At 41.7% G+C, this 22593-nt stretch overlaps 1 protein-coding gene across 1 annotated transcript in view; it reads left to right on the top strand.

Moving 5' to 3' along the window:
- FREM1 (FRAS1 related extracellular matrix 1) overlaps nucleotides 1-20178 on the top strand; it is a 364890-nt gene extending 344712 nt beyond the window's left edge. The window contains exons 36-37 of the mRNA XM_077249240.1: nucleotides 17110-17195; nucleotides 19181-20178. Coding sequence (XP_077105355.1) covers nucleotides 17110-17195; nucleotides 19181-19374 — 280 coding nt within the window. The 3' untranslated portion in view covers nucleotides 19375-20178. The remainder of the gene's footprint in view (nucleotides 1-17109; nucleotides 17196-19180) is intronic.
- Nucleotides 20179-22593: the final 2415 nt, after the last annotated feature.

Here is a 22593-nt window from a genome sequence, read left to right as displayed (position 1 = left end):
TCAAGGGGGCCCCGAAAATTTTGCCAATATGGGGCCCTGAAATTCCTAATGGCAGCCCTGGATATTCCCATCACAAATTAATCCTGCAGATTTTAAATCGGTTGATTTACACTATGAGTTTTCTGTTAAGCAAAAAGACTCAAGACCCTGTTGCTGCTACTGTAACTGGGCTTAATAGGAGGATGTAATATTTAGTTTCTAGTGCAATACTTGAGTATTACAGTACAAACACTCCTCAACATTGAAATTTAAATATCAAGAATGAAAAGTCATGGAGTTATGGAAATCACCAGATCGATAGACATGGGTGTTGTGAATTCTGCTCTTGGGCTCCCTCCGGTGGTTGTTTGTGATAGTGCAGTTGTCTCTGGGTTGTAATCCAGGGCAGGTGTTTCTGCTGATTGCAGCTCTATTCGGTATTTAGGTGTGCTGGATTCATTAGTCAGTGCCAGTTGTCCATTGTTCTTGGAGGGTTTACATCCCTGTCTGGTTCCTTCTGCTCTGCTGCCAATTCAGCCAAGATAAGTGTCTGGTTAATTTTCCTGCAGCACACATGCAGTGTGCTTTTCAGTTCAGAACAATTTATTGTTTTGTCTTGTCCAGCTTAGACTTGTTTGGATTTTTTCAGTCATGCTGGATTCTCTGGAGATGCAGATATACAGTACATTCTATGTCTTTAGTTAGATGTGGAATTTTTGTATTTTCTGCTGTGGATATTTTCAGAGTTTTAATACTGACCGCTTAGTACTCTGTCCTATCCTTTACTATTTAGTTAGAAGTGCCTCTTTTGCTAAATCCTGTTTTCAGCCTGTGTGTGTCTTTACTCTTATATTCACCGTCAATATTTGTGGGGGGCTGCCTATCCTTTGGGGTTTCTGCTCTGAGGCAAGATAGAATTCCCATTTCCATCTATAGGGTTATTTAGTCCTCCGGCTGTGTCGAGGTGTCTAGGATGTGTTAGGTACACCCCACGGCTACTTCTAGTTGCGGTGTCAGTTTAGGGTTGCGGTCTGTACAGGTACCACCTTCTCCAGAGAAGGTCTCATGCGGCTCCAAGGCCACCGGATCATAACAGTACAACTGGCCAACAATGAGTTAAATGCATCTCGGAAGAAGGGTGTTGAGCCATTTTTTTTCTGTAGTCTGCTTTGTCTCTCCTTCCCTCTTTTCCTCTGGGTGACTGTGGAGTCTTGTGCTAGTATGGATGTTCAGGGATTAGCTTCTCGTGTAGACCAGCTTGCTGCTAGAATACAGGGTATTGCAGATTATATTGTTCAGACTCCGGTTTTAGAGCCTAGGATTCCTACTCCTGATTTGTTTTTTGGGGACAGGTCCAAATTTTTGAGTTTTAAAAACAAATGCAAACTGTTTTTTGCTCTGAAACCTCATTCCTCTGGTGATCCCATTCAGCAGGTTAAAATTGTCATCTCCCTGCTGCGTGGCGATCCTCAGGATTGGGCATTTTCCCTGGAATCTGGGAATCTGGCCTTGCTTAATGTAGACGCCTTTTTTCAGGCTCTAGGATTATTATATGATGAACCAAATTCTGTGGATCAAGCGGAGAAGACCTTGTTGGCCCTGTCTCAGGGTCAAGAGGCGGCAGAATTGTATTGTCAGAAATTTAGAAAATGGTCTGTGCTGACTAAATGGAATGATGATGCTTTGGCGGCAATTTTCAGAAAGGGTCTTTCTGAATCCATTAAAGATGTTATGGTGGGGTTTCCCACGCCTGTCGGTCTAAGTGATTCTATGTCTCTGGCCATTCAGATTGATCGGTGCTTGCGTGAGCGCAGAGCTGTGCGCGCTGTGGCGTTGTCCTCAGAGCAGATGCCTGAGCCTATGCAGTGTGATAGGATTCTGTCTAGAGCAGAAAAAAAAGGATTCAGACGTCAGAATAGGTTGTGTTTTTATTGTGGCGATGCTTCTCATGTTATTTCAGGTATTCAAAATGGCCTTCGGGCGTATTAAACGCAGTTTTCCATTCATCCCCCTGCTTAATACGAACAAGATTATATGCCCCCCGAAGGTCAATCTTAGTAAACCAACTAGCCCCCTTAATCCTAGCAAACAAATCCGAAAGCAAAGGTAAATCCGAAAGCAAAGGTAAAGGGTATTGAAACTTGACCATGATCTTATTCAAGAGGCGATAATCAATACAGGGTCTTAAGGAGCCATCCTTCTTAGCAACAAAAAAGAATCCCGCTCCCAACGGTGAAGAAGATGGCCGAATATGCCCCTTCTCCAAAGACTCCTTAACATAACTCCGCATGGCGGTATGTTCAGGCGCAGACAGGTTGAAAAGTCGGCCCTTAGGGAACTTACAGCCTGGAATCAAGTCAATAGCACAATCACAGTCCCTATGCGGTGGAAGGGAACTGGATTTGGGCTCATCGAATACATCCTGGAAATCTGACAAAAACTCAGGAATTTCAGAAGAGGGGGAGGAGGAAATTGACATCAAAGGAACGTCATTATGAACCCCCTGACAACCCCAACTAGTCACAGACATAGATTTCCAATCCAACACCGGATTATGCACCTGCAACCATGGAAAACCCAGCACAATAGCATCATGCAAATTATGCAACACCAGAAAACGACAATCTTCCTGATGGGCTGGTGCCATACACATGTTCCCCTGTGTCCAAAACTGGGGATTATTTTTTGCCAACGGTGTAGCATCAATGCCCCTCAAAGGAATAGGACTCTGTAAAGGCTGCAAGGGGAAACCACAACGTCTGGCAAATTCTGAGTCCATTAAGTTTAAAGCGGCACCTGAATCCACAAATGCCATGACAGAAAATGACGATAATGAGCAGATCAGGGTCACAGATAACAGAAATTTAGGTTGTACAGTACTGATGGTAACGGAACTAGCGATTCTCTTGATACGCTTAGCGCAATCAGAAATAACATGAGCAGAATCGCCGCAGTAAAAATACAACCTATTCTGACGTCTGAACCCTTGTCGTTCAGCTCTAGACACAATCCTATCACACTGCATAGGCTCAGGGCTCCGCTCGGAAGACAACGCCATAGTGTGCACAACTCTGCGCTCGCGCAAGCGCCGATCAATCTGAATGGCCAGAGACATAGAATCACTCAGACCAGCAGGCGTGGGGAACCCCACCATAACATCTTTAACGGATTCAGAAAGACCTGAAAATTTCTGAAAATTGCCGCCAAGGCATCCTCATTCCATTTAGTCAGCACAGACCATTTTCTAAATTTCTGGCAATAAGATTCTGCCGCTTCTTGACCCTGACACAGGGCCAACAAGGTCTTCTCAGCATGATCCACTGAATTAGGTTCATCATACAATAAGCCAAGCGCCTGGAAAAAGGTGTCTACATTAAGCAAAGCTGGATTCCCAGGTTCCAGGGCAAATGCCCAATCCTGGGGGTCACCACGCAGCAGAGATATGACAATTTTAACCTGCTGGATGGGATCACCAGAGGAACGGGGTTTCAGAGCAAAAAACAGTTTACAGTTATTTTTAAAGCTCAAAAATTTGGACCTGTCCCCAAAAAACAAATCAGGAGTTGGAATTCTAGGCTCTAAAACCGGAGTCTGAACGATATAATCAGAAATACCCTGTACTCTAGCAGCAAGTTGATCCACACGAGAAGCCAATCCCTGAACATCCATGCCAGCGCCAAACTCCTGAGCCACCCAGAGGTAAAGAGGGAAAAAAAAACACAACAGACTACAGAAAAAAAAATGGCTCAGCACTTTCCTTCCCTTCTTCTGAGATGCGATTAACTCATTGTGGGCCAGTTGTACTGTTATGATCTGGTGGCCTAGGAGCAGCATGAGACGTACTCTGGAGAAGGTGGTACCTGTACTGACCGCAGACCCTGAACTTAACACCACAACTAGAAGTAGCCGTGGAATGTACCTAACACTCCCTAGACATCTCGACACAGCCGGAGGACTAAATACCCCTAGAGATAGAAAAGGGAAAACTATCTTGCCTCAGAGAAAATCCCCAAAGGATAGACAGCCCCCCACAAATATTGACTGTGAGAGGAGAGGGAAATAACATACGCAGACTGAAATCAGGATTTAGCAAAGGAGGCCGCTTCTAGCTAAATAGAAAGGATAGGACAGAGTACTATGCGGTCAGTATTAACACACTAAAAATATCCACCACAGAAAATACAAAATCTCCACATCTAACTAAAGATATGGAGGGTATATCTGCATCTCCAGAGATACCAGCTTGGCTGAACAAATCCTTATACAGACCAAGCTGGACAAGACAAAACATGAAAAAGAACTGAACAATAAGGCCCACAGCATGTGGACTGCAAAAAACAAGGCCAGAACTTATCTTTGTAGAAATGAACAGCAAAGCAGGAGAGACCAGGCAGAGATGTGAATCCTCCAGGAACAATGGACAACTGGCACTGACTAAAGGGTCAAGCAAGACTAAATAGCCCAGTCAGAATTGCAATAAGTGGACACACCTGATGAATACTGCGATCCAAAGACAGCAGCACTACCACTTATAACCACCGGAGGGAGCCCAAGAGCAGAATTCACAACAGGTGCCCGTTGTTCCCTCTGTTGATCCTCCTGCCCCTGTGTTGGTTGATGGGGAGTTGGAGTATGTGGTTGAGAAGATTTTGGATTCTCGTTTTTCAAGGCGGAAGCTTCAGTATCTTCTCAAATGGAAGGGTTATGGCCAGGAGGATAATTCTTGGGTTTTTACCTCTGATGTCCATGCTGCTGATTTGGTCCGTGCCTTTCATCTGGCTCGTCCTGATCGCCCTGGGGGCTCTGGTGAGGGTTCGGTGACCCCTCTTCAAGGGGGGGTACTGTTGTGAATTCTGCTCTTGGGCTCTCTCCGGTGGTTGTTTGTGATAGTGCAGTTGTCTCTGGGTTGTAATCCAGGGCAGGTGTTTCTGCTGATTGCAGCTCTATTCGGTATTTAGGTGTGTTGGATTCATTAGTCAGTGCCAGTTGTCCATTGTTCTTGGAGGGTTTACATCCCTGTCTGGTTCCTTCTGCTCTGCTGCCAATTCAGCCAAGATAAGTGTCTGGTTAATTTTCCTGCAGCACACATGCAGTGTGCTTTTCAGTTCAGAACAATTTATTGTTTTTTCTTGTCCAGCTTAGACTTGTTTGGATTTTTTCAGTCATGCTGGATTCTCTGGAGATGCAGATATACATTCTATGTCTTTAGTTAGATGTGGAATTTTTGTATTTTCTGCTGTGGATATTTTCAGAGTTTTAATACTGACCGCTTAGTACTCTGTCCTATCCTTTACTATTTAGTTAGAAGTGCCTCTTTTGCTAAATCCTGTTTTCAGCCTGTGTGTGTCTTTACTCTTATATTCACCGTCAATATTTGTGGGGGCTGCCTATCCTTTGGGGTTTCTGCTCTGAGGCAAGATAGAATTCCCATTTCCATCTATAGGGTTATTTAGTCCTCCGGCTGTGTCGAGGTGTCTAGGATGTGTTAGGTACACCCCACAGCTACTTCTAGTTGCGGTGTCAGTTTAGGGTTGCGGTCTGTACAGGTACCACCTTCTCCAGAGAAGGTCTCATGCGGCTCCAAGGCCACCGGATCATAACACATGTGATGAAAAAAAGGAAACAAAATTTACCAAATACCAACTCATACACTCCTTGACATGCTATCCCTGACGTTATTAATGGTTGTCTGAGGAATGTTTTACCACTCTGATTGCATTTGGGCACACAAATCATTGAGATCCACTGTTGGCAGCTCCCTTTGGAATTGTTGATGAATGATTTCCCAGATGTGCTTGATAGGAGACAAGTCCAGAGACACTGCAGGCCACAGTAGCACATTTAGGCCAAGCAGGCTACTCATAATAGCATGAGGCATGGTTTTGCTGTGTTGACATATTTCCTTGTGTTACACGCATGTCTTGGGTCTGGGCTCTGTTCCTTACACCCCGGTCCGCTGAACTTCACAAGTAGCCTGGCGTGCTCCCATGTGTCGATCTTCCTTAGCCTATATAAGCCCACCCAAGACTCATACCTGTGTCTAGGTATTACAGAGGTTGTTCACTACTAGGTCAACCCCTTGTTGATCTGAATGTTTGCCCCCATGAAAATAAAAACACTTACACTCACCTATGGTGCCAGCGCTGTTCCAGCTGTATTGGCACTCGCATTCCAGGGGCTCACGTACAGTTGTTATAACATGTGAGCCCTGCAGCCAGTCAGCGATTTATACGTAATCAAGAACTGAGAGCGGTGGGGGGCGTGGCCAGCGCTACTACCGAGAGGACGTCAGGATAGTGAGCTCCCATCCCAGGTGGCCTATGCTAGCGAATACAACAAGCATATGCACCGGATTTCTACAATTAAAACAATAGGAACGTCTGTAGAGTCGATAGGAACACAGCAGAGATGCACAAAGACAAAAAAAATACCTCAAAAATGGAAAAGCCTGCTTGCCCAAACCTGGGCCAGGGACACCAAGATGGCGCCGGTCGAGATTCCAGGGCAGAGAAAGGAAGTCCCCCCTCTCCAATGCAGTCTCAGACCAAGCGACATGCAGACTTCAAAGCCAACAACAAAGGAGCGGCAGACCGGGAGAAGCTCGAGGACTCAAAAGCTAAGGCAAGTACTTTTAAAGCCCAGAAAGTAAGCAGTCCGAGCTATAAGCAGAGTTCCCGCGAGAGCAGTGCCGGCCGCGAGACCCGCCATCACGGAAGTGGCAAGCCCGGATACTCCACTAGCTCGCCCCGCTATATGGCGAAATCTCTGCGGGAGCACCTGATTTCTAGCGCCCGTGTCCACAGAGAGTCCCCCCACATAAGCGCCGCGATGCAGAGAGACAAAACCAGCGTTTCTCAGCCTAAAATCATCAACCCGACACAGGCTGCGCACTCCCGCCCGAGATCACGCGATCGGTCGCGGTCCCCCAAGATCAATGCGCTCGCACCATACAATGACATAGAAAGTGGTCTCGTCCGCGTTCTGCGCTCATCAACAAAAAAGACTTTTCCCATCATGTCTGAACACCTTCGCAGCCTGCCCAACACCCTCCTATCCCCGATCAGAGCATCATCTTCTTGCCCAGATGTGTCTTTAATCTCGGATCTACCGCTTTCACCCATAATAGCGGCAGTGAATGTGCAGTCACTTACATCCATTCAGCACCAGGAGGAATTAATAGAATGCAATAAAGATTTACCAATCCATTCTTCTAATGACACCTCTCCACGAGCTAAGTCACCCAATATCTCTTATTCGACCTGGCAGACTAATGCACAAGCTAATGCTCAATCTAACCCGGATTTACTGAAAGCATTATATGCTGTGGAGGCTTCCTCATCCAATGCCTCAGAGAAATTTATTAAAGATATGATTTGCATACTTGCACAATCCTTCCAGGACAAACTCTACTCAGACAGGCAAGCCCTACAAAAAAACATTGATGAGCTGGGTGACAGAGTGGATCACCTGGAAAAAAAAATGGGCGAATTAGTCACATCTCATAATCTACTCATAGACTCTCACTATGCTCTGGAAGAAGAGGTAGTCTTCCTCAAATCCAGACAAATAGAGCATGAAGACAGGAGTCGCAGAAATAATCTTAAATTTCGTGGAATTCCTGAAAGCATAAAGGACAAAGACCTAAATGATCACACTGTTAATATACTAAAAACTATACTTCCTCGTGCCTCTAGAGAAGATCTGCTAATCGAGAGAATTCACCGTCTCCCAAAATCAAAATATGCCCCGGAAAAGGCTCCTCGAGATGTGATAGCTTTTTTTCACTATTTTACTGTAAAGGAAGAGATCCTGAGGAGAAGTAGACAAACCCCACTGTCTAAACCCTATGAGAGAGTAAAAATTTTTGCAGACTTCTCTAGAGCCACGCTACAAAAAAGAAGGGATCTATTCAATGTAACAGACCACTTGAGAAAGAACAAGGTCCTATACAAATGGGGATTTCCCACAAAACTCCTAGTAATGAGAGACGGTGTTACCTTCGCCCTCACAGATGCCAGAAATGCGGAGAGATTTATGCAGGATCTTGGGTTACCCCCCATCCAGGGCCCAGTTCGCAGGGAAAACGCCAGAGAGCCTGCAAAACATCTCTCCACGGTGCATGTCTTTCGCAGGAGATAACTAAATTGCATAGGTCAACCTGATTATTTGGCCAATTTGTTACCCCCACCTGCTAAATGAGCTGCCGCTCTCTTAGCCCCACACTCTTCAGTGTGCTTCTTCAATTTTGTACAAATTTCTATGCGTTTATTACTGTTTACTTTTATGCAGGTACACTTCACGGAGATCATCCTTGCGGTTATAAATTGTTGTGGGACTCGTCTTTCCAGGAGTCAATGTTTCAAAACTCATTGAGCGGGTATCAGAATGTTTTATGGGTACCTACTAGTCGGGTTTTTGGTAGTCATATTTGTTTGGTCACTGTTGTATATTTCATGCATTTTTCTATACACTATCGTATATGGATTTAAAAATATTGTCCTACAATGTAAATGGCCTAAATCTCCCATACAAGAGATTCACAGTATGGAGAGAGGCTATTGGCCTTAAAGCTGATATTATTATGCTACAAGAGACCCATCTTCTGAATGAAGATAACGGCAGATTTAAACATAAGAAATACCCAACAATTTTCTTCGCCAATAGTACAAAAAAAAAAGCGAGGGTGGCGATCGCCCTCCATGCGGACTTACAATTTATACAAACTGCTGTCCTTCAAGACCCAGGGGGAAGATATTTAGCCATATCTGGTACTGTTGGGGGTAATTCCATTACCATAGTCAATACCTATGTCCCCAATACTAGACAGATAGGGTTCCTAAACAGCTTCAAAAGAAAACTAGAATCCTTCAGCATAGGGCATGTAATATGGAAAGGAGATTTTAATTTAATTGTAGACCCCCTACTAGACAGCTCAGTAACACTTTCTTTTCACAAAACAAGAAACCTAAAACACTGGCTTAAGGGGACAGGTCTGCACGATAGTTGTAGACTATTAAATGCTTCCTCTAGGGAATATACGCATTTTTCCCCTCAACATAAATCTTTCAGTAGAATAGATTATATTCTAACTAGTCTGTCCTTAGTAGACTCGTATTTAAACTTCCACACAGGTCCCATAACTTGGTCAGACCATGCCCCAATTTTATTAACGTTACGTATGCCAACAAAAGAGATCACTATGTTTAACTGGAAGATGAACAAATTTCTTATCAATACTAAAGAAAACTCAGACTTGATTGAGCTTGCTTTGAAAGACTATTTTAAATTAAACGATACCAAAGACATCTGCCCTGAGATACTCTGGTTGGCTCATAAGTGTACAATAAGAGGAGCAATGATACAACTAGGGGCCAAACTAAAAAGGCTAAGGAATGCAAAACAATCAGAACTTATTGATAATATTGATAAATTAGAAAGAAACGCACAGTTAGACCCCACCTTTAACAAATTCAACGAATTAAACCTAGCGAGAATAGAATTGAGAAAACTACTCATTTCTCAATATGAGAGAAAAAGATTAATTCTAAAGGCAGGTTACTTCACCAATAACAATAAACCCTCTAAAATTATGGCAAACAAATTTAAACCCATACATGCCCGGAAGTCAATAGATAAAATATCCCTCCCCTTAGGTAAAGTAGTTTACAAGCCAAAAGACATAGCTAAAGAATTTGAAATTTTTTATAAAAAATTATATAACCTAAAAGACCATAAAGACTTTGTTGTCCCCACTAAATTAGACATTAAAAAATTCTTGGACAAAATAAACATCAAAGCCCTCTCTGAGGAACAAAAGGAATCTCTGGATATTCCTTTCACAGAAGAGGAAGTATCTAGAACTATAAAAAAAACTAGTAAAAATAAGACACCTGGTCCCGACGGCCTTCCTAACGAATATTATCAACATTACCAAAAAATACTCACCCCATATTTGACTAAGGCCTTAGAATACATAAGACAAAATGGGAAATGCAGAGAGGACATGCTACGAGCCCAGATAACTGTTATCCCAAAGCCTGACAAAGACCCAAGTAAATTAGAAAACTACAGACCCATTTCCCTGCTCAATGCAGATATAAAATTATATGCAAAAATGATAGCTGTTAGGATACAGGACATATTACCGGAAATTGTTCATTCAGACCAAGTGGGTTTTATAAAGGGCCGGCAAACGGCCGATAGTACTAGAAAACTAATTCACCTTATGTCTCATTGTAGTCGGACGCGGATTCCCAGTCTGTTTGTTACACTCGACGCGGAAAAAGCTTTTGACAGATTAAATTGGGAATTCGCGTTCGATGTTCTTCGAAGGATGAACTTTAGTACCTCCTTTATTACAAGTGTGAAGACCTTGTACTCATGTCCTTCCGCCACAGTAGTAGTCAACAACACACAATCAGACAGATTTATTATAACAAATGGCACTAGACAGGGATGCCCCCTGTCCCTTCTGATTTTTATTCTTAGTATAGAACCATTGGCCCAGGTCATCAGAGAATCAGAAAATATAAAGGGCATCACTTGGGGCAACAATAAATTTAAATTAAATTTATATGCTGATGACATTATTTTGACACTCACCGATCCCTATGACTCCCTTAAGGAGGTTTGGAGACTGCTGGCCGAGTTTGGACTTGTCTCATACTATAAAGTAAATCTGAGTAAAACTAATGTTCTCTCCATGTCATTAAATCCATTAGTAGCCTTCTCGTTGAGACAGCAGTTTGCGCTGAACTGGAACTGTACCAAGATTACCTATTTAGGTATCCTCTTAACAAAAAACATAAATAAAATTTCTCTAGTCAACGCGGACTGGCTTCTTGGCGATTTAGAGCAAAAAATGAAAAGAGCTACGACATTGGCACCCTCATGGCTTGGGAGAATTATACTCTATAAGATGTTGTACTTACCCAAGGTCTTATATTTCTACCGTTGCATCCCGGTCCCTCTTGCTCCTCACATCCTGACCAGATTCTCCCAACAGTTAAATCGATTTGTGTGGAATGGAAAGAGACCTAGGGTAAAAAAAAATACACTTGTAAAGGCAAGAGAAAAAGGTGGTGTGGCCCTTCCGGATCTGTCGGCTTACTACCACGCAACCCTTCTAGATCAAACTAAGAAATGGTTCAACATCAGTGATAGTCCAGACTGGGCAAAAATGGAGAGACAACAGATGCCGAATGGTGAACCTCTTTTGCTTTTAAGAAGCCTCCTCTCCAATCCGAGAGATTTAAGTCTTATTTCAGACCCCATTCTACAAGCTTCACTAAAAAGTTGGTTACACCTCTGTTCTAAAAAACACAGCTCTTTCCCCCACTCGATAGCAGAGCTGAAGACACCCTTCTTGCTTCCAGTGAGACCTTCTTTGAGACATTTATTTATAAACTGGTCGACTCAAAAAATAAAATACGTGGAGGATCTGTTTGAGAATAATAAATTGGCCCCATTTAATATAATTAGAGAAAGATTTAAACTACCACACTCAGATTTTATGCTTTTCCACCTTCTCAAGGAGGAATATAGGAAGATGGCTTGGACTTCGTCTAAACCAATACTAATAAATCAATCCATTTTGAATTTCCTCAATAATCCCTCTCCCAACAACAAAAGTTGCCTAGCCTCTTTTTATAATATGTTGACAAAAAAATTGATATTTAACGATACAGGTTGTTTCGAAAAGTGGGAGACTAGTTTAAATACCCTAATTACCCCATCCCAATGGGAGATAGCCCTCAGGCTCCCAAACAGATCCTCTAAATGTACCAACATCATTGAGTCTCATTTTAAACTGATACATAGGTATTATATGACACCCTCTAGGCTCAAACACTTCTACAAAGGAGAATCAGGCGTTTGCTGGAGGGATTGTAACCTACAAGCCAACATTCTACATGTTTTCTGGTCCTGTCCTAAGCTTTCACTCTTCTGGAGAGATATCTTTAAAATAATCTCACTAATTCATGATAATGCTGTTGCCCCTGACCCGTCCTTGGCGCTGCTCTTCCTCAATATGTCACAATTTAAAACTAACACATTTTTTATATGCAATATCTTGATGTCTGCGGCTTTTCACATAGCGAAGGGTTGGAAGAGTAAGCTTGTTCCTGACATCAAGATCTTGATCATGTTTGTAGATAACCAACAAACGTATGAAAAAATCCATTACACCCTTCATTCAACAGAGGAGCGGTTCCAGGCAAGATGGGGTAAATGGTCTCTCATTAAGCCGACTTTGGATGATCTCTTTTTTAATTAAATCCTGCAAGTTTTAATTCACAGTTTCTAAAGTTTATGTTGTGTTGATATTATTTTGATTCTCATTCTACCATTAATACACAGACATGTAATCCACTATATTCTTATTATATTTGATGTGGACTTTTCTCTGTATCTTCAACATGCAATCACATGTAATATTTGTTATAATCCAATAAAATCATTGTTTAAAAAAAAAAAAAAGAACTGAGAGCGGTGAATGGCCGCTGACTTCTTCTTGATTACTAATACATCTAAAGGCAGGGACAGCGGGGACAGCGATGCCAGTGCTGATTGAGCGTAGGGCTCACGTGTAATAGCAACCACACATGAGCCCCTGGAATGCGAGTGCCAACACCACTGGAATGGTGCCAGTATAGGAGGTAAGTATAAGGGTTTTTATTTTCCGGGGGGGGGGAAATATTCAGATTGGAGTTGTCTTAGTAGTGGACAACCCCTTTAAGACTTTCTAGTGACACTTTTTTAGTTTGTCTGTGCACAGTTCCTGTCTTCTGTCTTTTGGGTTGCTGCCTATGGTTTCCAGTCCCTGAGTTACCTGTCTGTGACTTTCAGTACCACTGCTACCTGTCTGCGGTCTCAAGGACATCTCCTGTCCTCCTCTGGCTTCCATGGTATTCAGATTTTCTAGTCACTCTGGAGTTTTGCAGTGTGTCTGCTTGCGGCTACCAGGATATGTCCTGTCCACCTGTGTCTTTAATCGTATTCTGACTTTCTAGTTACTATGGAGTTTTGTACACAATTTGGCTGCCTGTGGCCTCCATTCCCTCAGTTGCTTGTCTGCCTGTGGCCTTTAGTACCTCTGCAGCCTGTCTGTGGTCTCCAGCACGTCTCCTGTCTGCCTGTGGCTTACAGTAACATTGTCTGCGGTCTTCAGGATGTCTCCTGTCTGTTTGCAGCCTTCAGTACCTTTGCTAATGGTATTCTGTCTGCTATGCGGGTCTCACCCATCTGCTGTACCACAGTATGTGGTCCGTGTGTCCAATGGAACCTTGGGCATAGATTCCACCTCACCTAGTGAGCCCCCTTTTTGTGACACCTCATGAAGGACTCCTCATGGTGTTAACCACATGGTCTGCAGACCAGTCTCAGGCTGTCATTGCATTTAAGTAAAAAAAAGACTCATCACTGAAGAGTGTACACCTCCATGCCAGCTTTCATTCCCATCTTACTCTGCATATTGATAGCCTTTGAGAGAATCGATGTTAGATCAACGGAACACCTGTAGCTAGATGCTTGGCTCATAGTAGCAAACTCTGTCCGATGGTTTATGCTGACTCTGTTTCACACCTCAGACTTTGTATGTGATGACTAATTTTACTTGCAGTACAGTTTGTAGGTGAACTCGCTAAGTTTTTAAGAGAAGAATAAGAAGACACTTGAGGAAAAACCGGTGCCTTTGTGCCTGAAGCATCTGTTTTAGCATTTTTTGTGCATTTCCTGAGTGCCTTTTAATGTTTTTCATTGTCGGCAGGTTTTTTTTTAGCTTTTTTCCATAGTTTTTGAGGCTCCTTTTTTACTGGTATTTTCCAAACTTTTTAAACTCCGTTGAACAATGAAGAAACCACTAGCGATTTTTAAAGCAAAAACACTTAAAGACATCTGGGTGTGTTTTAAGCCATCCCATTGATGCCTACTATAAAGTCCAGAGCCTCTCACCTAGCCAAATCAGTTCTCATGCTTTTCACTGATGAGGGCCAACAGACCGAAACACCGTGTCTGCGAATTGAGATACTGATTTGGCTTTTATCCTAAAGGTACCTTCACACTGAGCGACTTAACAATGAGAACGACAACGATCTGTGATGTTGCAGCGTCCTGGATAGCGATCTCGTTGTGTTTGACACGCAGCAGCGATCCGGATCCCACTGCGATATCGTTGGTCGTAGCTGAAAGTTCAGAACTTTATTTGGTCGTTAGATCGGCGTGAATCGTCGTGTTTGACAGCAAAAGCAACGATGCCAGCAATGATTTACATGGAGCTAACGACCTGTGAGAACGATAAGTGAGTAGCCCTTACATCACAGGATCGCTCCTGCATCGTTCTGGAGCTGCTGTGTTTGACATCTCTACAGCGACCTAAACAGCGACGCTCCAGCGATCGGCTCGTTGTCTATATCGCTGCAGCGTCGCTGAGTGTGACGGTACCTTAAGTCATATTGCATGACTCGTTAAAGGGTTGATTGTGACTTGTAGGATCGCTGCTTCCAACAGGTGGTGATATAGAGTTTAAGTCCTTTTTCTCTCTGAAGAGGCAATTTGCATACTATAAAGCCTAGAGTGTCTTCAGAGTTGGAAAAGCCTCGATACTGGTCAGTTTTGTTTTTTTAACTCCTTCATCCCGAGCCTGTTTTCACCTTCATGACCAGGCCAAATTTTACAATTTTTTGGGCTTCAAGGGATCTCACCGATTCTAAGACTTTTTTTTTGTGACATATTCTTCTTCATGATAATGTTAAAAATGTTTAACATGACTTGCGTTTATTTGTGAAAAAATCTGAAATTTGGTGAAAATTTTGAAACGTTTGCAATTTTCAAACTTTTACTTGTTATGCCCTTACATTTTTCCACATGTCTATTTTAAATCAGCACAATTTTTGGAACATAATTTTTATTTAGTTAGCAAGTTAGAAGGGTTAAAGTTGGTCAGCTATTTCTAATTTTTCCCAAAAAAATTACAAAACCATTATTTTTAGGGACCACATCACATTTGAAGAGAATTAGAAAATTCTCAAAAGTTACTCCATTCTAAAAACTGCACCCCTCAAGGTGCTCAAAACCACAATCAAGAACTGAAGCAATGTGTAAGAAAAAAATGAACATGTAATTTGCTTTCACAACATTTTTTTTTAGACCCAAATTGTTTTTTTTTCACATGGGTCATTTTACATTTGGAGAGCCCCTCATGCGCCTATACAGTGGAAACTCTCCACAAGTGACCCTATTTTGGAACCTTGACCCCCCAATGAATTTCTGTAGATGTATGGTGAGGACCTTGAACCCATAGGTGCTTCACAGAAATTATAACATTGAGATGTGAAAATAAAAAAAAATCACCTTTTTTCCACAAAAATGTTCTTTTAGCCTCATTTTTTTTATTTTCACAAGGGTAAAAGGAGAAATATGTTGTGCAATTTCGCCTGAGTACGCTGATACCCCATATGTGGGGGAAAACTACTGTTTGGGCACACGGCAGGGCTCGGAAAGGAAGGAGTGACGTTTGGAAAGCAGACTTTGATGGAATTGTCTATGGGAGTCATGTCGCATTTAGAGAGTCCCTGATGTGCATATACAGTGGAAACCCCCCTAGTGACCCTGTATTGGAATTGAGCTACTGTTTTTCTGTAGAAAGCCACATGTTCACGCATGCGCATACACCAGCGTCCCGCCGTCGTTCCCTCTTTTAATTATTTAATCTGATGTATTGGTCACTTTATTATTTCATATTTATGCACAGGCCGCTTGTAACCATTGGCAGCTCATTAATATGCACATTTGCACTTTCTATATGCACTTATGCACTTTATAGTAATGCTGCTGAATACTACTATTTAGTTTATTGTTTTACAATGGGTGCATTCCAAAATATTGTTTTGGTTGGATTGTATTACAATCACCTTTTTTTTTTCTTTCACCTTACATGCATTGGGCAAATGCACTTGTGTCCCGTGCCTCTCTTTTTCTCTTCCCGATGTCGTGCAGTTCATATCCACATGGTGAGGGGCTAGGCGCCGTCCCCTTTGGGTGATTAGATTAAGGGCGTTCACCGGGGGCGGAGAGGGGGCGATGGCGGGATGCTGGTTTTTGCACATGCGTGGACATGCGGCTTTCTACAGGCTATTGTTCGGTCACATGACCGGAACGGATTTATATTTATATCGTACTGATACCTTACCTAGGCCACGCCCCCTGAGGAAGTGACAATTTGAACGCAAAACACGCATCGGGGTACATGACCAAGGTAAAGGCAGGACACATCATCACCATGGGTAATTAACCCTTTTGTTTGTTACCAAATAGCATTTTGCATGGATGTTGGATGCAGTAGTGAGACATAGGGATTTCTACATTTGTTTGCTAAGGTATGCTCAGCCACAGACATGTGATGTACTGTGGCTCATTGCAATAGATTACATGCGCTGCTGTCCTTTCTTAGGCCCTATTCTTTACACCTGTGGATTCAATCACTCAGTGATTTACAACCCATGTATTGTATGAATTGTCCATTTCTTTGGATCTAATTTGTTTTGGTATGTTATTTGTATTTATTACAACAATACATTTTTGGTGAGATTTTATTGGCATATTTAGACTCGATTTTCTCCTTGATTATGCATTGTTTAGCGAGTTGCCTTTGACATGAAAATGCTACTATACTGGTAAATATATGTGGATACATTTGTAACATAATGCTGTCCTCCTTTGTATTACTATCTTACATAGTTTTGTATCATCTGCGAAAATAGATACTTGACAAGGTGACCCCATAGCTACTATGAATGATGACATAATCTGACAATGTATGAGAGTTTTTCATGCACTGAGCCAGCTACTTACACTTCTACACAAATACAGAAAGTTATTTGGAAAAAAGTAAATATATGACATCTGAATCATCACTGTCCAATCTAGAATTTACATTCTTATAGAAGCTGATGCCTCCTAAACCCATGATGATATGGATTAATACATTTATTTTTATCTCTTAGAAAACATTCAAATATTTTACCCAGATTGTAATACATACATATTTTAACTAAATAGAAACATTGAAACAGAGTTCTGCTGAAGCCCTACCTACCAAATTAATCCTACATTTATTTTGTGTTAATACAGATACAGCGGTAGACTTGTAGACATTTTCAGCAAAGAACAAATGGACTGGCTGTGGAACTTTAGTGGGAGGAAATCCTTTTGGATAGGTGAGAATTTGACTATGATTGTAATTGAACTATATCTTTATTGTCATTTGTCTAGTAATATTTTCATTGAACTATCATCCACTCTATTAAACTTTTCAACCACTCTGTCTGAAAAAAAACAGAGATTCATGTAGGTACCTTTAGTTGTAAACTCAGGTGTCTTGGGCCCCACCCTTCATCTTTCTGGAGGATGCACTTGTCAATTTTTAATTCCATCATAAATGTATCAATGCACATGCAAAAATATAATTGATGAGGTTATATAGATAAGAAATAGGCTCTAAAAGCACATGATTGGTTTTAAAATCTGGAGTATGGAGTTTCTTTCGGCTGGACCATACTTGATCTAGCTTAGGTACATTAGCAGAAGTTAGATTTATTTTAATAGAACTGTGATTCATATGCTAAAAGCAGTTGTCACAATTCTTCTTCACAATAATTTAAGCTCATCTGAGAAAGAGATTTGAAAATGAATTTAGAGGATTCACAAAAATGCATATACTATGTACAAAAGTACTGGGACACCCATGCATTACAACTACAGGAGCTTTTTTTTTTACAGCTTCCAATCTTCTAGGAAATACTTCTACAAGATTATGGAGTGTTTCTGTGGGAATTTTTGCCTGTTTATGCAGAACAGGATTTATGAAGCCAGACACTGATGTTGGACAGGAGGGCCTAATTCACAATCTCATTCCAAGTAAAGGTGTACAATGGAGTTGAGGTCATGGCTTTGTGCAGTACCAGCCAATTTCTTCCACCCCATATCATCACTCAACCATGCCTTCATGAAACTTGATTTGTCCAATGGGGCAGCCATTCTGGAAAAGGGCCTTCCCCAAACTGTTCCCACAAATTCTCCAAAACAATTCTCCAAAATTTCTTAGTATGCTAAAGACTTACAATTCCCTTCACTAGAACGAAGAGGTCTAGACCAATCCCTGAAAACAACATTTCTCCACCAAACTTTGCAGTTGGCACAATTCAGTCAGGCAGTTAAGGTTGTCCTGATATTCATCAAACCCAGACTTGTTCATTAGACTTGCAGGTAGAGAAACATGATTCAGTCATGTAAAATCCATGCCATGAAGGTCCTGGTGCACAGTTTTAGAGTTAAGATTAATACTACTGGAGGTTTGGAACTCTCCAGTTATTAATTCAGCAGAGAATTGGCGACTTGTATGCCTCAGCATCTGGTGACCCTGCTCTGTAACTTTATGTGGTCTACCACTTTATAACTGAGTTGTAGTTCTTAAATGCTTCCACTTTTTAATAATACCACTCACAGTTGATTGTGTTAATTCTTACCTCCTAAATTCCAAGAACTGATTTGTTCTAATTGTGGTAACCTATTACGGCATCAAAATCCAATTCCATGAGCTTCATATAATGAACCAATCTTTCACAAATGTTAGCAAGGGTACACTGCATGGCTAGATGCTGGATTTTATACAGCTGTGGCAATAATACCAAGTGAAAAACCTGAAATCAATGTTTAAGAGGTGTGTCTCAATACTTTTTTCCCATATAGTGTCCCCATCAAAAATCCTATTACACCAAAGCTAACTGTTTATGGTTCCCTTCTAGTATGACCAATTATACCACAACATAACACATGACTGTAGCTGCCAATTATTGGTTGCAGGATAGCTTGTCCATGGCAAGGGACTACAGAAACTACATGGACATAGGCCAATGTGTGTCTATTCATCATTTTAAAGCAAAAAGGTGGGAAGACCCATAAATCTGTATTATTATTTTTGTCAACACTACATTAGACAGCACTGATCATGAAAATATTTAATAAAGAGCTACTAATATTAGTTGCCTGGTCAATGTATTTTATGAAATGACATGTAGTTTTACAATAAACCTGGAAAGGTGATATGTTTTGTAGACATATAGCACTACCATGCAGAGACAATAATTACAGGAGCTATTTATAATATGGGAGAAACATATTAACTAATTATTTCTATGTAAAGGCCTCAATGATCGAGTATCCCTTGGCAAATGGGAATGGAGCAAAGGAGAAAAGGCAGTGTACACCAACTGGAAAATAAGTCCGCCTCATCCGTCAAAAAAGGGGAGGAACTGTGCTTCAGTACAAAAGAGAGGAAAATGGCAGGTCAAGAACTGCCGAAAGACCTATCATTATATATGCTCAAAGAATATGTAACAAATCTGAGTTTTTACTAAGTGCTGTACATCTCTAAATATATTTATTATTTTCATGTTGAATTATTTTATATGATTATTTGACAATTCTATCTTCTACAAATATAAATCAATCTATCTATTTGTTAATTATCCATCCATCTAATATTTGAAGACACTGGTAGTAATTTAAGTATTACATCAGAACAGTATTAAGTAGTGTTGACTGAATTTTCATCAGTGTTATTTTACATGCTAAAGCCTAATTGTATTTGCCAACATGCTTATTGTTTCTCATCTTGTCTAGGAAACAAGTTAAAAGTTTTAATTACTATACTTTCAAAAGTACAAAGGACTAATTAGTGAAAGTAAATCAGGCTTTATCTATGTGAAGATCAGCTTCTCAACATACGTCAAGAAATCAAGATAGATAAGCAGTGGTGGACTTGGGCATCTTTATGGGTTCATATAAATGTGATGTTAAATTCATAGATTATTTTTTTTAAAAGTTACATTTACATTTTTACTCCCAGCTTTCCAGACTCCACAAATACCAGGACTACAGAATCTTGCATACACGGCTATTAACAATAAATAATTAAATTGACACATTTTCCTATAATATGTATGATGGCCAATGCGCCTTTCAGCATGTTTTTGCATCACGACTGCCCTTTGGGTGCAAGCTGGGGGTGTACCAACTGATATTTACCCTAGGTAACTTTAACTACTTGCATGTCTGTCGGAAAAGGTTTTTCTTGGGTTCTATAACCCGTCAGATTCAAATCAGGTGAATCATTGTCCACCTGTCCTTATAAGAACCTGTTCGCACTAAAAATATTTTCCTCTATACTAGTCTGTTAACTGGGCTGTCCATTTCTATGTCAGTTATCATTCATACTATTTATGCAACAGTTGTGGTGGTTGCCTTTGTTTTGCATGTTATTGGACTGACTGATATTATCAGTGATATATTATAATAAATATGTTGGCTTGTTTATTTGCTTGGTATTTTTCACACTGATGTCTTATAAAAATCATCTAATCACACAATCTTTATTTTCAGTTTTGTTTTTTGGTTGTAATGAGATTCAGTAAAAATTTAGTTTAATAAAATATTTTTTAATTCTTTGTGTGCTATTTGTGAGCCATTGTAAGGATCACTTGCTTTCTGGCAGTGCTTCAGGTATACCCAGACATTGGGTTCTTTAAACAAGTTGAGGTTTATTAACTGTCCTAAACCTTCACAGGATTCAAATGAAAGTAACAAAGGGAAAACAAAACAAAATCAATCCCTTCTCTGGGTAGACAATGTAAGGTGGCTACCGGACGCATAGTTGATGGGCGGTATGTATCACAGAGATAATAATAATAATAATTTTATTTATATAGCACCGACATATTCCGCAGCACTTTACATTTTAGATGTGACTTATACATACAATAGAAATTACAGCATAACAAAAACATAGATTAAAACAGATACCAAGAGGAGTGAGGGCCCTGCTCGCAAGCTTACAATCAGAGATGGTTGTCATCTGTGATGTAATCCTGGAGTATTGCTCTAGTGCACATAGTACTAACAGGTATGTTTGGTGCATCTGGCCAGGTTTTACGGGCAACCTGACAGATGGGCTACCGACATACTATTCCTCTTGGTGTGTTTCACATGTTAAAATAGAGTCTGTTGTTTGACTCATGGTCTGTGTTGGGAGGAAGATGTAATCCTGTATGTTATATCCAGACTGAGCTGGTATACTGGATGCTATCCAGCCTGTGTGATCTGGACTGGCTCTAAGGGTACCGTCACACATTGAAATTTCCATCGCTACGACGTTACGATTCGTGACGTTCTAGCGATATCGTTACGATATCGCAGTGTCTGACACGCAGCAGCGATCAGGGATCCTGCTGAGAATCGTACGTCGTAGCAGATCGTATGGAACTTTCTTTCGTCGCTTGATCACCCGCTGACATCGCTGGATCGTTGTGTGTGACAGCGATCCAGCGATGTCTTCGCTTGTAACCAGGGTAAACATCGGGTAACTAAGCGCAGGGCCGCGCTTAGTAACCCGATGTTTACCCTGGTTACAAGCGTAAACGTAAAAAAACAAACCGTACATGCTCACCCGTCGGTGTCCTTCAGGTCCCTTGCCGTCTGCTTCCTGCTCTGAGTGCCGGCCGGAAAGTGAGAGCAGATCACAACGGTGCTGCGATCTGCTCTCACTGTACGGCTGCACTCAGAGCAGGAAGCAGACGGCAAGGGACCTGAAGGACACCGACGGGTGAGTATGTACTGTTTGTTTTTTTACGTTTACGCTGGTAACCAGGGTAAACATCGGGTTACTAAGCGCGGCCCTGCGCTTAGTTACCCGATGTTTACCCTGGTTACCCGGGGACTTCGGCATCGCTCCAGCGCCGTGATTGCAACGTGTGACCGCAGTCTACGACGCTGGAGCGATATTCATACGATCGCTGCGACGTCACGGATCGTACCGTCGCAGCGATGAAAATTTCAATGTGTGACGGTACCCTAAGAGACATTTGTCAAGAACTGTTTACTTTGTTTTGCCTGCACTGAAGGCAGTTTGTTTTTCCTTTGCTTGTGACTGGTTTATGAAGCACCAAAAAACCAGCAGGTACATTTAAATAGAAATGCTTCCTGTGTTGCCTCAAGATGCACCCAAGTGAGCAGCAATCCCACTGCAGGTTAAGCAAATGTTCTTTCATCCTTGCAGTGACACAGGTCTTGCTTCTCATTCACTTGGATCAGCAGCGACATGAGCCATTTTAGGAGCTGCAAAATATTGATTGGAGTAATGCGACCAGCCATTCCCACCCAAGCGCTTTGTAATGCTTGCTCCCAGACTGGTTAGCGCGACCGTGGACTGTGGCCCCACTGTGCCACAGACCAAATTAATCATGGAGGGGCATGACTAAGCAGCTATCTTAGTATTCGCTTGAGCTTCTAGTGGTGAGGTCAGGCTTATGCAGCAGGTAGCTGCTAGGTACTAGTCCAGGTAGGCGCAGTCAAGCAGCAAACTGCAGATGTGGTCAGGCAGGAAGCTGCAGAGGGGGTCAGGCAGGAAGCTACATATGCGGTCAGGCAGGAAGCCCCAGGCACGGTCCAGCATAGGACAATTACAAGGACATGTATACACAGGAGAGACAAAATAGAGTTCACACTAGACCAATACCAGGACAGGTACAAGCAGGACAGAGAGAACCAGATTCACACAGG

The sequence above is a fragment of the Ranitomeya variabilis genome, chromosome 1 (assembly GCF_051348905.1).
Source record: "Ranitomeya variabilis isolate aRanVar5 chromosome 1, aRanVar5.hap1, whole genome shotgun sequence".
Taxonomy (NCBI): domain Eukaryota; kingdom Metazoa; phylum Chordata; class Amphibia; order Anura; family Dendrobatidae; genus Ranitomeya; species Ranitomeya variabilis.
The sequence above is the reverse complement of the archived record's forward strand: the minus strand, read 5'-3'. Positions and strand labels throughout refer to the sequence as shown.